This window comes from Ursus maritimus, unplaced genomic scaffold, assembly GCF_017311325.1.
Source record: "Ursus maritimus isolate PB19 unplaced genomic scaffold, ASM1731132v1 scaffold_12, whole genome shotgun sequence".
Taxonomy (NCBI): Eukaryota; Metazoa; Chordata; class Mammalia; order Carnivora; family Ursidae; genus Ursus; species Ursus maritimus.
The window spans coordinates 56,234,083-56,251,475 of NW_024423564.1; the positions used below are offsets into that span (position 1 = coordinate 56,234,083).

Below are 17,393 nucleotides of genomic sequence, written 5' to 3' on the forward strand. Positions count from 1 at the left end.
TTCCAATCAATGCCCCCACCTTTCTCAGCACCTATGGTTTCAGGCGCTCTGCACAGGGGTCGCAAAGGTGAATAAACTGTCATTTCTTCACCTGAAGGTTCCTAGGCTAGTAGAAGAAAAGCGTGCCAAGAAGCAGCTACAGCACCCTTGACCCTAGACCAACACAAGTTTGAACTGCACAGTCCACTTACATGTGGATTTTTTTCAATAAATACAGCACGGTACTGTAAATATATTTTCTCTTCCTTGTGACTTTCTTAAAAACACCTTCTTTTCTGCAGCTTACTTCATTGTAGAATGCAGCATATAACACATATACACATAAGACACATATTAGTCAACCATTTGTTACCGGTAAGATGCTAGTCAACAGTAGCCTATTGGTAGTTGTTCAGGAGTAAAAAGTTAGACGTGGATGTTCAAACATGTGGCGGTCAGTGCCAGTAACCCCTGCACTGGTCAAGGGTCAAGTGTATAAAAGTCCCGGGGAGTCTGACGGGCTTCACAAAAAAACTGACATTGAAGATGGGGCCCTAAGGGGTGAGCAACAGCAACAGCTCACCAAGTAGAAAAGAGGGCATAAGGGACATTCTAGAAAGAACAGTATGTGCAAAGGCAAGAGGACACGAAGAGGCCCACGGACCCGGGGGGACGTCAGATGGGGCAGGAATGCTGGTGTGTGATGAAGAGCGACAGAAGATGAGGCAGCTCAGGTCTCGGTTCTGTGAAAATGCCACCAGTTTTCCATATAATAAAATTTATTTGAAGCCATTTGGATGATGGTCAAAGATGGCAAAGAAATAAACGCCTACAGTGATGTAATCTGCAGATTTTTTAGTGAAGGTCTAAAGTCATGCTTGCACTCTGCCCTCCGGAAGGTCAATGTTTTAATGGCAGACACTAGTATGAAGCTCCATCTGCTTGAGTCTAGTAATCAGCAGCAGCAGGGGCAGCTAACATTACTGAGTCCCTAGCAGGCTGGACTACAAGCGCTAGTCACGGGAGTTCTTTCTGTCCCCATAGCAAGCCTGTGAGGGACAGAGGAGGAAAACACAGTGCAGAAAAGGTAAGTAACTTGCTCAAGGTCACACCATCAGTTCCCGGGCTCTCACGTTACCCCCAGAATCTGAACTCAACCTCCTAACCTTCAGCTCACCTTCCTTCCTCTCACACCACTTCCCAGGGCAAATCCAGGTTTGGAAGCTTTTAGATGGGGGGGTGGGGGGAACTCTTTGAGAAAAGGAATACAAAATTATGAATATAAAATCCGGTGTAATGACGAAAATTTACAACAAGAAAAAAATTAAAACAAATAACTGCAGCTTTGGGGATTGAATTCCCATTTTTTTGAGATCAGAAATGCCTAGGTAGAAATACTTCCTACAGCAACCTCTCCCCACTTGAAATATTTTACAACTCCCAACAACTCCCAGCACTCAGAAGGGCCCACGCAAGAGAGGTCAAGCTTACGCTTCACTGCGTTCACTTTACGGGAGGCCCACTTCTGCCACTGCCCACAAGTCTCCTAAACTTTTCCAACCTACTGCAACAAATGCCAGATTTGGGGAACCAAAGGAGGCGGTCAGTTCACCCCAAGACAAAAAAGAAGGTGGGGCCAAGTTCAGTGTGAGAAGAACTAGGGTTTTCATCCTTCACCCCTACTAGTAAGATGGGCCACCACAAGGGGCATGGCTTGGGAGCCATGGAAATCCAGCTTCAGATTTCTCTGCTCCTTAGTAGCTGTGTGATCTTGAATGTGTGTCTTGACCTCTCTGAGTCTTATTTTCCTCATCTGTAAAAATGATATAATGTAAGGATCAAACAGCATTACACTGCCAAGAATGTCAGCTCCCTTCCCTCTGGATATGCCTTTCCTGTGCTTTCTTCTGCTTCATCCTCCTTACCCGACTCCAAGTCTGAGGGGGAGTAGGTTGATCCCCTCTCTGAACCCCCACATATCCTGTGGAGACTTCCATCGAAGCACATCATTCTCTTGTTAATTCAGCAAGCGCTCCGCGGATACAAAGATGAAAACACCCATGCTACTGTCTTCAGGAAGCTCATGGTTGCTGGATAACCACGGCCATGGAGCCTTTCTCCACCATGAGGGAGATGCTTGCAAGGGCTGGAGCCACGCTTAAGACATGGGGCAGGTCGGACCTAACGGAAAATATAGAGTTCACCTCCCACCTCGCAGCCAGGGCCCCCGCCAGTCTCACCCCGGCCCACTGGCCTGACTCCACTTGGCCCTCCTCCTGACAGGCCCCGGCGACACTGGCCTGTACATCCTCTGCACGGCTGGATTGATGAAGTCTGTTTTACAGGGCACTAGGCCCATTGTTGGCACTCACCTCTAGAACAAAGAATACTGGCCCTTCCAAGGCCAAACACAAGCACACTTCTCCCCCATGAATCTCTGTTCCTCTATGAGCAACAGTATGCAGACCCCTGGTCCTCCACTGAACTACATTTAAAATAGCTCTTGTGAAAGACAAAGTGGCCATTTCTGTGTATGTGCGCCAGCAGCAATGGATTGATTGTAAAACGAACAATGTGCACTTCTTCCCACTTCTGCCAGGAGAGAGGACATTGTGTCGCGGGCTAGGGAGGGGGAGGGGGCGGAACTAAAGAAACCAAGCCTTAAGGTTTATTACACGAAATTCTGATAAAAAGCACTTCGAAGCCTCTTTCCCATCATCAAAAAACCACACTGGGCAAGATCAGAGCTTAACAGCCAACAAAAAAACACATTCAATCCCTGAGATCATTTTCCTGAAATAGAAACCTACATATGTTTCTCAAATTTCACATCAAGCCACTGCAGAGGCCAGACTGCAGGGCTGAATTGGGCCAAAGTCAGTGAGTGAGAGAGGGAGAGAGAGAGGAGAGGAGAGGAGAGGAGAGGCGAGCAGAGGGGGATGGGGTGGGAAAAGGAATAAACGGAAGAAAATGAGCCCATTCTTCCACATCACCACATTTCTCTAGCACAATCTAAACTTACAAACACCCCCCAGTTTCACAGAACTTGTAGTTAGGGTTGCTTATCGGGCAGCCTTTACTTTGTCAAATTAAGACACATTGCCTTGGATTAGCAAGACTCCTTAAATTCGAAATGACTTCATGGTTGGCTCCGAGTTCAGCGTCTCTGGGGCCAGCCGCCAGGAACATATCCACTGTGGAACCTCCCTCCCTTCTCCATACTGACCTGCCTGACTTTTCCATGGAGACAGCAGAGCAAAATCCCAAGCAGACAGGCTGTCAGTGTTAATTAAAAGTCCAACCACCTCTTTAGAAACTATCTCCAGCTCAATATTTATACAGAATATAAGACTCCTAACAGACAGGGCTGGAGAGAGGAGCGGGAGGTTGAGGCGGAAATAGGTTTGAATGGCATTTGGAACCCATTAATTTTTAAAAGACAGGCTGCCACCCTATATAGACCCAGAGAAGTTCAAAATGTAACGAAACCAGGAAGATGAATGAGCTGAAGATTGTTTAGAAAGCCTGGAGAGAGAGCTCAGCTTTTGAAAAGAATAATATCTGGGCAATAATGAGAGCTGACACTTTTTATTGGTGAATGCGGTTTTTGGCACATTTTAATGACACAGGTTGACAATTTTTCGTATTTAACAAAAGGGAAAGCAATCTTCTAAATGGCTTGGGAACAAAGGACTCCCTGACTGCAATTTCTTAATAACATTTAAGAATTCTCTTCAAAGGCCCTTGACAATAGAAAGAGGAAGAAAGGAAAATGAAGAAAACAAGAAAAAAAAAATATATATATATATAAAAGAAACTAAATAGAAGGAAAAAGAGAAAAAGAAGAGAAGAAAAGGATACAGCATTCTGACACCAAATTCCAGCCCAAAGGGTTGAACTGTGAGTTTAACAATAACTTTTTACAAAGGAGTGAGTTTTAAGAAAGAATACAAAGAAAGACTTTGGTCAACACCAATACATCTCACAGACTGAGAACTTTAGTCCCAGGAGGGCTGACTGGATCACCTAATCCAAGCACCAAGTTCTACAGACGAAGAAACCGAGAGCCAGGAGATCCAAGGTGACCAGGCTGCACCAGACACCAGTCTTCCCGGTTTCAAACCACACTACTTTGTGCATCTCAGGATGTAGGTCCTGGACACCAGCAGCAAGCCCTTCCAGTAGTACGGGCGCCAGGACTGAATGACATACCTTCCATTAGCGACTGAAACTAGGCCCCCAGAATCACAGAGGTGCAACATACTCCAAAGGCCCAACAGCATAGTTCACAAACGAGTTGTCCAACAGAGGCAGCCACCCTGGACGGGAAAGAAATGTCAGACGCCACAAGGACTGCAATGCCCTGTCCGTCTGGGGGATGCCTTCTCAGGGCACAGATGTGACCCTGAAGCAATGTGTAGGATGGGGAAGTCCCTTCAAAATCTCACTGCTACTCCATCTCGGGGTTCAGTTATGTCATCTGGAAAATGAGATCTCTGTTTAACACTGTCACAGTTTCAAACCATTTCCAGCACAGAATACACCACCATACTATTTGCAAATTTGGAATAGTACTCAGAGGTCGTTCTACGTTACCATACTGAAAGAATACATGGGATTATATTCCAAAAGTGATGCAAGGTCTTAGAACAAAGTACTAGGTAAAGGAAATGCTATATTGCTGCTCAGTTGGAAAATCACAGTCATATTGGCTATCATCTTTCAGGCACAGAAAATTCATGTCTAGCTGTAGGCAGCAGAGAGCTGGAAAAAAAGTACATAGACACTGAACAAATTCAGACTAGTAGTTCTTAAAGGGTACACAACATAACCACCCGAGGTCACACATTTTTACCTCCTCTGTTCCAAGGGACAAAGGTGGGGATTCTTAACCTTTTCTGTCCAGATTTACTTTATTGATGACAAGGGAAGGAAGAAACTCATCCTTCTGCAGAGTCTCAACGTGGCAGATAAAGAGGGACAGTCAGTGATTGCCACAGTCAAGCATCAGTGTAGGGCAGTAGTAGGACTCCCAGTTGCTGAGAATCTGTGCTTAGACTCTGGTGCTTCTGTTAGGCGTGGATGAGAAGCCCTGTCCTGTTCCCTGACGGACCTGGAACATTCCATTCTCTCCTGCCTACCCCGACTTTCAGCCTCTGGATACTGATCTTTCTTTGGTCTCGTGACACCTACCCTGGGATTGAGAGGGATTAAATAACTTGTCCAAAGACCACTTGCCCAAATCCACCCAGCAGATAAATGGCAGAGCAAAGCTTTGGGCTCAGGAGTATCAGACCCAGCCTTCACAGACATTTGAATAGTTTAAACAAATGTGTACCTGCCTACTGCTAGATTAGAGGGAGGGTACTTCTTGGGTGCTCTATTATATATATGCAAGGAATGAGTGAATGAGTGAATGAATGAATGACAGAAATTGTGAGCTACAGTTGCTTCAAACCATATACCTCTTTCCCCAAGACTTCCACCACCCTCCCCTCCTCCTGATTGCTATCATGGATGGATTTCATACTGGTATCTGGGGTCTAGGTCAATATAACTTCCTGAGAAACGACAATCTGAAACTATCTTTTTACCTGCCCAATACTAATTCTCCTTTTTTGCTTTAGTAGTAAGAGAAATCCAATTTCATTCAGGTAACAATGTATCCAGCTAAAAGCCTATTTCGTCTGGGCTCCATTCGAACAAGGCGTGACCATAAACCCGAGGGCCGGCCGAGGATACACAAACACAAGTGTTGTGCAGATTAAAGAAGGCTGACTCAGGTATGTGGAACACCTTCCTATGCACCCCATCTTCCTTCTCCCTGCTACAAAGAATGTACACTAGACAACAGAGACTCCAGCAGCCAACTTGGACCTTGGGGTGACCTTGAGGATGGAAGTCAGGGCTAAGGATGGTGAAGTAAAAATATCAAAAAACCTAGTGTCCTTGATGACTTCATGGGGCTGACACAGGAACTCAAGACTCCACATGTCTCCATTTATGTACAGAAGAGAATGAACACTTAAGGGTGTAAGCAACTTTTTTTTTTTAGATTTTCTATTATTTCTATTTCTCGGTGAAGAGGTAAAGATCATATTTCTTCTGTAGAGAGTGAAAGCACTCCTCCTTCCCAAAAATAAGGGTAAAGGAAAGCTAATATTTACAGGTCATTTCTCAGCACTGTGAGATATACTATAATATTAGCTGATGTGAGAAGCTGACTGAATCATTCTTCCTAGAACCTAGAAGCACTGTTTTATACCATTGCTCTGGAAACCATCCTTCAATACAGCCATAAAACAATGCACGTCAAAGAGCCTTAGCATTCATCGTGTCAAGAAAAACTATGATTGTTTTCTCCCCAGAACTCTTTGATTTTATGACACTCCTAGAGAATCCTTATCCAGTTTCAACTAAGGTCTGGCCAAAAAAATGTTACCTCCAGGATGATTTAAATTCAATGAATTTTACTTTCATTCAGATTTCTAACATTAAAAAAAATCAAGCCTTAAGTCATAATGAGAATCTACTCTATAGTTACAAGGATGGCTATAATAAAAAAGAAATACAAAAGGAAATAAAGTATTGGTGAAGAGGTAGAAAAACCGGCATCCCCATACACTGCTGGTGGGAATGTAAAATGGAGCAGCCACTACGGAAATATCTGGCAATTCCTCAAAAAGCTAAATGCAGATTAACCGTATGACCCAGCCATTTTACTCCTAGGTATATATCCACGTGAAATGAAAGCAGACTCAAATGGATACTTACACTTCAATGTTCACTGCATTATTCACAACAGCCAAAAGGAAGAAACAACCTAGTTGTCCATCATGGGTCCACCAACAGAGGAATGCAAAAGCAAAATGTAGGATATTAATACAATGCAGTATCCTTCAGCCACCAAAAGGAAATTCTGGCATAGGCTACAACATAGATGGATCTGGAAAACGTAATGCTAAGGAAAATAGCCAGACACAAAAACCCAAAATTATATGATCCTACTTCTATGAGGTATCGAGAGGAGGCGAATTCACAGACACATAAAGCAGATGAGAGGTTACCAGGGGCTGGGGGAAGGGAGGGATAGGGAGCTACTGCTTAAAGACCACAGTGTTTTGTTTGCGGAGAAGAGCAAATTCTGAAAACGAACAGTGGTAATGGCTGTCCAACACCACGAATGTAATTATTGCCACTGAACTCTTAAAAATGGTTAAAATGGTAAGTTTTATGCTATACATATTTATACAACTCATAAAATTAATAATATAATCTATCAAAAGCACTGAACTGTATATTTTAAATGGGTGACTTACATAGGATGTGAATTATACCGCAACAAAACTTTTTTTTTTTAACCAAGTCTCATCTTAGATATGCAACTCCAAAAGGCAATAAAGCACTAAGTAAGGGATACGGATTGCAGACATGTCCCCAAAGGCAGATACTGGAGTAGACGTTTCTCCCTTCTTCCCGCCATGCTGCAGTCTCAGCCCTCGGGGAGGATGAGGCTGCCCCCAAGGCTGCCCTCTTCACTCAGAGCAGCACCAGAGGAGGCACAGTGGACTTTGCACCCCATCCCCTTACTTAAGTTTCTCCAAGGGGGTAAGAGCTCATCAGATGGCTGAGAGACTGGACTACATTAAGCCACGTTTTAAGGGTGACTGTGTAAAGACAGGCGACAAGCCATGCCTAGAACATCAAACGCACTCCTTCCAGGGCGCCTGGGTGGCTCAGTCAGTTAAGCATCTGCCTTCAGCTCAGGTCATGAACCCACGTCGGGCTCTCTACTCAGCAGGGGAGTCTACTTCTCCCTCTCTCTCTGCCCTTCCTCCCTGCTTGTACTCTCAAATAAAGAAATAAAAATCTTTCAAAAAAAGAAAGAAAAACTGTACTCCTCCCCTTTCTGTGCCCAGGTGCAACCAGCATGCTTTGGCTTCAGGTAAGCACACCTGAACCTGAATGCTGCTGACTCAGTTACTCAACTAGAGAGCTGGTTGACATAACCAGTCTTCCTTCCCCTATATGTACACGTTCACATGAACACAGAGACAGTGGTTTAGTCTCACTTCTGAGCTGCATTATCCATCCAATATACCAGAAGCTCTATACATTAGAGGTTAAAGTGTCTTTTTTTGAAATAATGGGGTAGGTTTCCATTCTTCATTTAGCTAATACGCTTTTTATGTAGTCTCTATCAGTCAGAAGACCAGTGGCAATCAAGAGTGAGTGACACTTTGAACCCTTAACAACAGGGATACCTGTCAGGAATTCAAATAATGAAGATCAACGTTAATTGTCCTAAGTGTAATGATGACACTGTGGTTACATAGGAGATTGTTAGTACTCTTAGGTGATCGAGTTGCAGAATTTAGAAGGAAGTAGTTGATGTCTGCAACTCATTTACAAATGGTTCAGAGACAGAGCACTTGAGATACAAATGGAACAAAATGTTGAGGAAGGTAGGTAAAGATATGGTGTTCAATATGCCATTCTCTAAACTTTCTTGTGGGTTTAAAATTTTTTCAAAAATAACACCTGGGGAAAATACCAAAACAAAAGTCCAATGCTTTTGATACATTACATAGAGTTCTCACCAATATTTAAGGAAACACCAAAATCCAATATAAATATTAGTAATTGACATTTATAATACTAATGGACATAATAACTGACAATGACATCAATTAGTAAAACCAGTGGTTGCTAAATATATGAAAAATTAGCTGCATTTAATAGTCAAAAAATGAAAATTAAAATAAGATACCATTTTTGGGGCACCTGAGTGGCTCAGTTGGTTAAACATCTGCCTTTGGCTGGGGTCATGATCCCATGGTTCTGGGGCAGAGCCCCACGTTGGGCTCCTTGCTCAGTGAGGAGTCCGCTTCTCTCTCTCCCTTTGCCCTTCCCCCTGCTCATGTGTTCTCTCTCTCTCCCTCTCTTTCTCTTGCTTGTGTGTGCTCTCTCTCTTAAATAAATAAAATCTTAAAAAATAAATAAAATAAATAAAATAAAATAAGATACCATTTTAATCTTAAAAACCGGCAAAATTGACACAAACATTATACTGACATAGGGTAGAATATTATATAGGTATCAAAATCATGTTTTCAGATATTTATTGATATGGAAAATAGAATACTACGTGAAGAAAATATAAATTATAGCAAGTAGACTTATAATTTTTTTATAAAACAGAAACATAGTAGAATAAAGGTCTAAATATGATACTATTTTTGAGATCCTGGCAATTATATTTGGAAAATGACTACAGATCTCGATCAATAACCTGACCAGGTTCTTCTCCTGACAGATTAGCAAATAACCATGAAAAGAATAACAGTACAATAATATCTCCTATAAACTTAAAACATAGAGAACCATGCAAATCAGGAAAATACTTGCTATTTTAAAAGGGATTATAGTTTTTTAAAACCATAAAATTGATCTCTTTAAAGTAGAAGACAGAATACTGACAACTTACACAGAACCGTACACTGTACGTGGAGAGGAAAGGGAAGGGAAATAAACAAATATATCATATAAAGAAATCTATGGGGAAAATCAACCTGAGATTTTATAAATCAGCTCTCTTTTCTCAGGTGCCATAGAAAAGTCTCAGAAATTTTAACATGTAACTTCTTTTTTTCTATTTAAATTCAATTTAATTAACATATAGTGTATTATTAGTTTCAGAGGTAGAATTTAGTGATTTATTACTTGCAGATAACACCCAGTGCTCGTTACTTCAAGTGCTTAACATGTAAGTTCTAAAGCAAACTTACCAACGTGTCTCTTATACTTAAAGAGCCTGGCCATCAATTTCTTTTAGTTCAAAGAACTAAAAATAAGTGAATTGAAAATAGACAAATCTCCCATACAGAATAATTCAAAATAATATATGTAGATACTCCGCCCTCAAGGAGGTGAAGCATAACTCCCTAGTCCTTAAATGTGGGCTGTGCATGGTGACTTCCTTCCAAAGAGTACCATCTAGAAGGAGGAGAGGAATAACTTAAGGGTGGAAAAATCTAACAAACAATACCTTTGCCAGGTGATCAAGGTCAACATCAATAGTGATGTCATACTGATAGCATGTACCCTTGATATGATATGATGAGAATGGTACTGTGGTCTACCAAAAACACACTACCCAAGTCTCATCATGAGAAAAACATCAGACAAATTCCATTAGCGGTTCATACTACAATATACATGACTAGTCCTCTTCAAAATTGTCAAGGTCTTCAGGAACAAAGTTGAGAACCTGTCCCAGCCAAGAAAAGCCTAAGGAGATATAACTAAACCATATTACATTTATAGTATCCTGGATAGGATCCTGGCCATTAGGTAAAAACTAAAGCTGTATAAGTAATGTATGGAATTTAGTTAATGATAATGTCTCAATATTGGTCCATCAATTGTGAGAGAGGTATCATGTTACTGTAAGGTATTAATAATACGGGAAACTGGGTGTCAAATATTTAGGAATTCTCCTGTACTATCTTCACGACTTTTCTATAAATCTAAAACTGTCTTAAAATAAAAAGTGTATTAGAATTATAATTAAATTTAATAGGTCACACTTTTAAGTAATTTGTAGAATATTGCCAACGTTTGGTAATTAGGGAGAAATTTGTCTCAGCCTCCAGTGTTAACATAGAGTTCTACTTCTGAACAGCAGTAAAGTTCTTATCTGTTTACTCAGTTCATCTTGACAATGCTCTAATCTTTGCTTTGGCCACTAGGAAGCTTGGAAACAAATCTAATTGTAATTATGAAGAATCTTAGAACTTTTACAAAGTTCGTAGTTTCATCTTCATTGTTCTAGCAATATTTTTACTTCTTTGTGATTTTTCATACATATTTTATCACCTTTCCTCTTATCCTATTATCAGTCATCTCAAATCTCTTTAGAGGAAGGATTTATATATACGAATATGTTTTTGTCTGATAATACAAAATTGCATTGTTCAAATTTCTGACTTCCCATTTGTCATGTAATGAAAATTCTGGGTAGTGACTCACTCAAGGGTTAGAATGGGGCAAATTACTAAAGCATCCAGCTTCAGTTTCTGAAATGCAAAATGGTGATAACACTACCTGCTTTAACCAATGGTCATGAGGACTAATGGGGTTCACATCTGCTAATATGCCTAGCACGGATAAAGAGAAGGTGCCTGAAAATGATAACGATCGCATTATTATTAATAACAAAAATAGCAATCCTTATTTTCATTCATATAGTGAAAAGAATGGAGCTGAATTACAAATTCATCATGGGCCAGGTCATGACTTTCTCAGTGACCCAGATAAACATGGGTAGCTACCATATTTAGGGGAATGAGAACAATAACTAAAGGTGGGTAACAAAAAGGGGAGGACAAAGCCAAATAGGGGAAGAGGAGAAGGAGGAGTAGTCACTGCCAAAAACAAGTCTGAAAGCTTTAAGACAAGGTGAAATCTGATCACTTTTTAGCCTTGACTCCACTAGAATAATAAAAAGCAAAAAAAGAAAGAAAGAAAAAACACCCTCTAGTTTTTCTGGCACTCATTTCCCCAAAGCCTCCCAAAACAATCACAGTAAGAGGCAAATAAACACCAAATCTGAACCTCTCCTTGGCCCAGATGATGCCAAGTTCATGTTTCACTGCCCAAAGTTTTTTTTGGTATTGGCACATTCAAACTCAGACCCTCATACCCTTATTCTAGAAAAGGGGACAGACAATGGGGATTTTTCGTTAAAAGAACCATGCACTGTTGCAATACTGTGTACGCAGTACCTCTAAGTCCCTCAGTGACCCTAAGAGGACACATCCAGATGGGGACCTGAGGCTCAGTGGGGGAACTAGTTCACTCCAGGTTCCTGCAGACAGTACACGATGGAGACACTGAACCCAGGTCAGTCTGATTACAAGGATTTCCCTCTTTCCACTTTGCCAGAAACTTAATGCAAAGACTCCCTGCCAAAATCGATAGAGAAAGGGAACTAAATAAAATAGCTAATTCCTTCAAAAAATTGCCCAGCAGTGTGTTGAAGTTCTTCTGTTACCTCCATCAGCCCACACAATAACGCCACAGATTGGGCGCTGTCATTGTCCCAATTCTACACTCGAGAAAGCTCAGACGGCTTACTTGTTTTGCCCTAATTGTGCAGGTTGAAATAGAGAAGGCAGAAGGTATTGAGAGACTGAGGAACCAACAGGAGAGAAAGACAGGTGTAAGAGACATGGCTGCCAGGGAGAGGGCAACTGCCCCGCAAAAGAAACTCTGTGTCTGGTGCCCAAGGTCCACAGGCTCTGCTCCAGGAGAGAGAAGCTGGAGAGGAGGCCTCTGAAGGTGCTCATGAGTCCGGGGCAATGGGCAGGGGAAGGGGGACTGTAGATTTGTGCTAATGAAAATAGAATGAGTCATGAGTGTCACAGCCAATAAGAAAAAAAAAAATGGCAGGGAAGACTAGACAGCCAATAAATCATTTCTGAACATTAAACTTTCTGCTTCCTGAGGGTTTCAGATTGTTTTGGGTGGGGATGGAAGCCCCCAAACACATTCTGATGGGCCAAAAAGAAGCTCTTGTTTTTTTTAATTTACCAAGTTCATTAAAAGTTTTAAAATACTTCCAATCCCTCACAGGTGTGAAGTGCTTCAAAGTCATATATCACTTTCCTGTATATTCTCTTAAGCAGTGTTGCCCCAAATTACCTGATCATATATAACCACCTGGGGTACTTGTTTAACCTATAAATTCCTAGGTATCCCATGGAGATTCTGATTCAGGAGGCTAAAAACTGGAGGCCCTGGGGATCTGTGCATTGAATAAATGAGTCAGCTAATTCCTATGATCAGGCTAGTTTGGAAAAACAGCTTTAATAGGACTCACCTAACAAGCTTTCAAGGTAGGTATCATGATCCCCATTTTAACGATAGGTTCAAAGAAGGAAAGGACATGCCCAAGGTCACACAACTCATGTCTGGCAGAATGGAGAACTACAAATCACACTGTGACTCCACAGCAGGTATGCATGCCACCACACTGAAATCTGAGCCAGAGCTAGCTTCAAAAGCCCACTCCTTGCTGTCTTAATATGGCATCAGACACCAGGAAATGAGGGTGTAGACTATCCAGCGCCATCAGGAAGAACCAGGAAGACGTCAGCTCCCTGGGTTGAATAACACTCGAGGAAAAAGACAAGGAAAACAAGGTCCTCCTCTCTCTGCAGTTCTTTTTTTTTTTTTTTTAAGATTTTATTACTTGAGAAAGAGAGAAAGAGAGCGCATGCGCACAGAGGGAGAGGGAGAAGCAGACTCCCCGCTGAGGAGGGAGCCCGACGTGGGGCTTGATCCCAGGAACCTGGGATCATGACCTGAGCTGAAGGCAGACACTTAACTGACTGAGCCACCCAGGTGCCCCTGCCGTTCTATTTTTGAGCCCTCAAATGTTGTGGGCCAAGGGGGTATTGCCAACACCCACACTATTAGCACTGCTTTGACTAATAGGTCTATTTGACTAAAATGATGGAAGTATTTCTTTCACTATTGCACAAAGGTAGGAAAAAAGGCCCTTCTAGAAATAACTTCAGACAATTAATGTCACACCACAAGAGGAATACTCTAGATGAAATCTTCACCCACACACTGACATCCCCATTGGTGACAGCAGTACAACAGTGATTAATTGTACCTTCTGGGGTAAAGTTCAGACCGGTCCCCCAGAGCCTGCTCCCCCAGACAGGGGTAAGTACCTGAGGTGTGCTGAGGCCATTTTTATACACACGTGGCTCTCCACTACCCTGAGACCTGTGGCTAATGATCATTTCCCTGGCAGTAAGGGAGGGTAATTCACATGAAGAATGGCATGCTTGTGAAACACGTCCTCTCCAATCTCCTTTCTGGAAGCCCCTCACACGGAACTCTTATCAACTGTTATCAAGAAAAGGTCCAAATCATACAAAATGAGATAGACAGGAAGAACACAGGGAAAATGGTACTCCTATTCCAAGCTTCCCTTGACTTTAAATAAAAAAGGAAAATGGGGAGGATTTAGCCCTCCCCGAAGGAGCTGACTTTAAGATCAACACCTGCCTCCCTAAATATATGTATTTATACAGGTTTATCTGTCCTCTGGGAAATGATTCTCTTCCTCACAGATTTGTTCAATACCTGTTATCTAAATCATTTTCAAGATGAGAAAACCCCTCCCCCTGTCCTGCTGCTTCTCTTGTGTAACTCCTGAAACCTGAGGTCAAGATGACAACAGGCTTGCAGACTTTGAGATTTCATGTTCAACCTGTCTCTATTACACACACACACACACACACACACACACACACACACACACAACCACTCTGTTAATTATAGCAGCTGCTACTTCACACCAACTATTTTTTAAATCGCCTCTGCCATGTAGCACATACTTATTTATAACATTCGTAACTTATTGAAAAATATTGTGACTTCAGCATACAGACCTCTACACTCTGCAGTGATTCAGGTACCTTAATATAAAAAGCAACACACTCATCCAGTTAAAATCAGCTTCCTCGAAAAACATATCTCTTGCCTTCATTTTAGGGGCCAAAAAAAAAAATATTTTTCTTTTATTCACCATGTAAAAAGTGCCTTTGGAAAAACAGTCACATTTCACGATGGACTGTTCATGTCTCCTTCAAACGTGTCCAATTTTAATGAATGGCCTTCACCTTGGATACTCACATTCCAGGCCTCATAGAAACAATGGTGTTTGGGCATGTGCAGTGGAGGTGGAAGATGGATTCAAGATGTTTCAAGTATGCAAAATCGCATGCAGATGTACAAACAGTATGTCCAGTCAAAGCGAGTTAAGAAAGCAATATATATACAGACACCCGAGAATGGATGAGCGCAAATAAAATCCAACATGTAATTAACATACCGTGCTGTGACACCTGTTGCCTTCCATGATAAGAAGTCTGGGAGATCAAAGAAATGTCCCGCCTTATCCCAGCAAGTCTCTCTCAAGTTCTGCCAAATTAAATATACATTAGAATCAATTATGGGCTTTTTTTCCTACCATCCCCTCTTTCAATAATGTTTCAAATTTTTCAAAACAAAAGCATAGCCAACAATGTCCCATAAAACATCTGTTCAGGGACTGGGGGCCAGGGGGAGCAGGGATGGCATGCAAGCAGTACCTATATAGGAATGAAAAATTGGCAATTATTGATCCTTCCAAAAATGACCATCATTTCCCTTTTATCCCCTTGGCCAGCCTGGAGAAGGTTAGAAGCACAGTCTGTGAGAGTGTGCAATCCATCTTCCCAGTGAGGGGTCACAGGATACACTTCAAGACATACAGCAAGATTTCAAAGCTGAACAGTTACAAGCTGGGAAGAAAACTGCACTAAGAAACTACCCCATGAAATGGAATGTGTTCCGCCACGTAGAATTCTCTCCACCTCAATGGGTTCCAAAGGCAGGAGAACAATTGGTTCCTGCCTTCAAAGAACTTCCAGTCTGAGCCAAAGAGAATGGCACATAAGCAAGCTATTCTTATAAAATACCTAAACATTTGTTTCTTCCAGTCTCTTCCACACTGCCAACGTGGTCAGATTTTTTTCTTGCCACTGGGCTTTTTCTTTCCTCTGCCACCTCTGTCTAGAACACCAATTCCTCACCCACCACCCTGCTGCCTCCCAGGATCTATGTTGCCTGCCCCCTTTGATGAACCCTATCCACCCTTCCTTGGAGAAGCCTTTTAGGGTCTCCTACTGAGGGTAGGTCTGAGTCTCATACGACCCACACCACCCCACAATTATTTGTGTACTGTCTTTCTTTACTGTGAGAACATAAGCCCTGCAATGTCAAAGACACTGTCAGTCTTATGCTCTATGATATACCCCACAACTCTCTCCTCTCCTCCCCTCCACAGGACTGGACGGTTAGCTGTGAGGTAGAAGCTACCTGACTCCTGTCCCCTTACACACGTAGCTGGACCAGGGATGGACATGTGACCTAACTGAGCCAATGAGATTCCTTCTCCCAGGAAGCTAGACTCAGGATCCAAATGGAGTCATTTAACTTCTGCCTATGAATGAGGGGAGATAAACTTGGAAACTGCCAAGTGGACATTTTCTGCCAAGTACCTAGAGAAGTAGAACTTCACAAAGAGAAGAGTCAAGCAGACAGAAGCAGTAGCAAGAAAGGTTTCCTACCATCCAGGCAACTCTCCAAGTCCTGGTTTCAATTATTCCCTTCCCAAGAGGCTACAATAAAAAGAATGTATCATAAGCACAAGAGTATCTTGGGGAACCTTAGGGCCACAGTGAAGAAGTCCCACAAGAGATATATTCCAGTATCTGTGAGAGGGTGACACACAGCACTCAATAAATATTTGTCACTTTCACCTTCCAATATCTTTCATGTGAGGAATGCTTCAGTTTAGAAATGGATTCCACCTGTCTTATCTCCTTAGAATGAGGGAAAGTTCTGAGTATTATTACATCTCCTTTACAGACATATGACTGGCCTTTATCTACATTTGCCCTTGGATTCTCTGAGTTCTTCCTCCCTCCTCCTTCCCTATCACTACTGTATGAACTACCTATGTTCGCAACAGAGAAACCGAGCATAATCCCAGGCCCAGGGTCCCACTAAAACAGCAGTAATATCAAAAGGGGTCATTGGTAAATTACAGTGTGAAGCCCATTTTCCATTATTGTTGTTGTTTTAAATTCCTAAGCACTGGGGTGATAGCTTACATCTAGAAAGGGCTAAGCTTCTCTTTGAACGCCCATACATGTTCATGGCAAACAAGGCAAAACGTACAGCTGACGAAATGTGCCTAACACAGTATGAACTAGTAGTATCTTCAGACCCTAACAGAGTCACAATCAGGAAAATGGTAGCTTTTGAAATTGTGTGAGTCAACCTACTAGTCTGCCTTCGGGGCAGTCCCTGNAATCTCTTTCCCTGCGCTCTGTGGTTTCAGTGATCAGTTTCTAGGGAGAATGAGAAAAGGCAGCCTCCTTCTACGGGTTCCAGGGTCCAAGGCCAGTCACCAGAAATGAACCGCTAAACCACAGCAGCAACAACCAGCGCTTCAAGCCAAAGCTGAACAATGTTCCTAAACTCCAAAAACAACTGCTTCTGTTAGATCTTGTATACGGTCATTAAAGATTTCACATAATGAGAGCTTTCAGCCTGGAGCCACGCAGACAGTCACTGTGGACAATGGGACCCAAGCAAATGTCTCCAAGAGAACTTCAAGCATCTTGCCAAAAAAAGAGACACTGCGGTAGGAGGCGTGAGGCAGCTAGGGAACGTCATTTCTTCTTGAGACTGGCCAGCTTCATCTACCCAAGCCACAGACCCCAGTCCAACCTCCGTCTATAGGATGAGAAACCAGAAGCATCTAATTAGAAGTATGAGGTATT

At 42.2% G+C, this 17,393-nt stretch overlaps 1 protein-coding gene across 13 annotated transcripts in view; it reads right to left on the bottom strand.

The window, feature by feature from the left end:
- Positions 1 to 17,393, bottom strand: part of FGGY (FGGY carbohydrate kinase domain containing) — a 503,109-nt gene that overhangs the window by 423,195 nt on the left and 62,521 nt on the right. For all 13 annotated transcript variants that reach the window (XM_040627236.1, XM_040627231.1, XM_040627230.1 and 10 more), the window contains one exon: positions 14,894 to 14,982. In XM_040627236.1, coding sequence (XP_040483170.1) covers positions 14,894 to 14,982 — 89 coding nt within the window. The remainder of the gene's footprint in view (positions 1 to 14,893; positions 14,983 to 17,393) is intronic.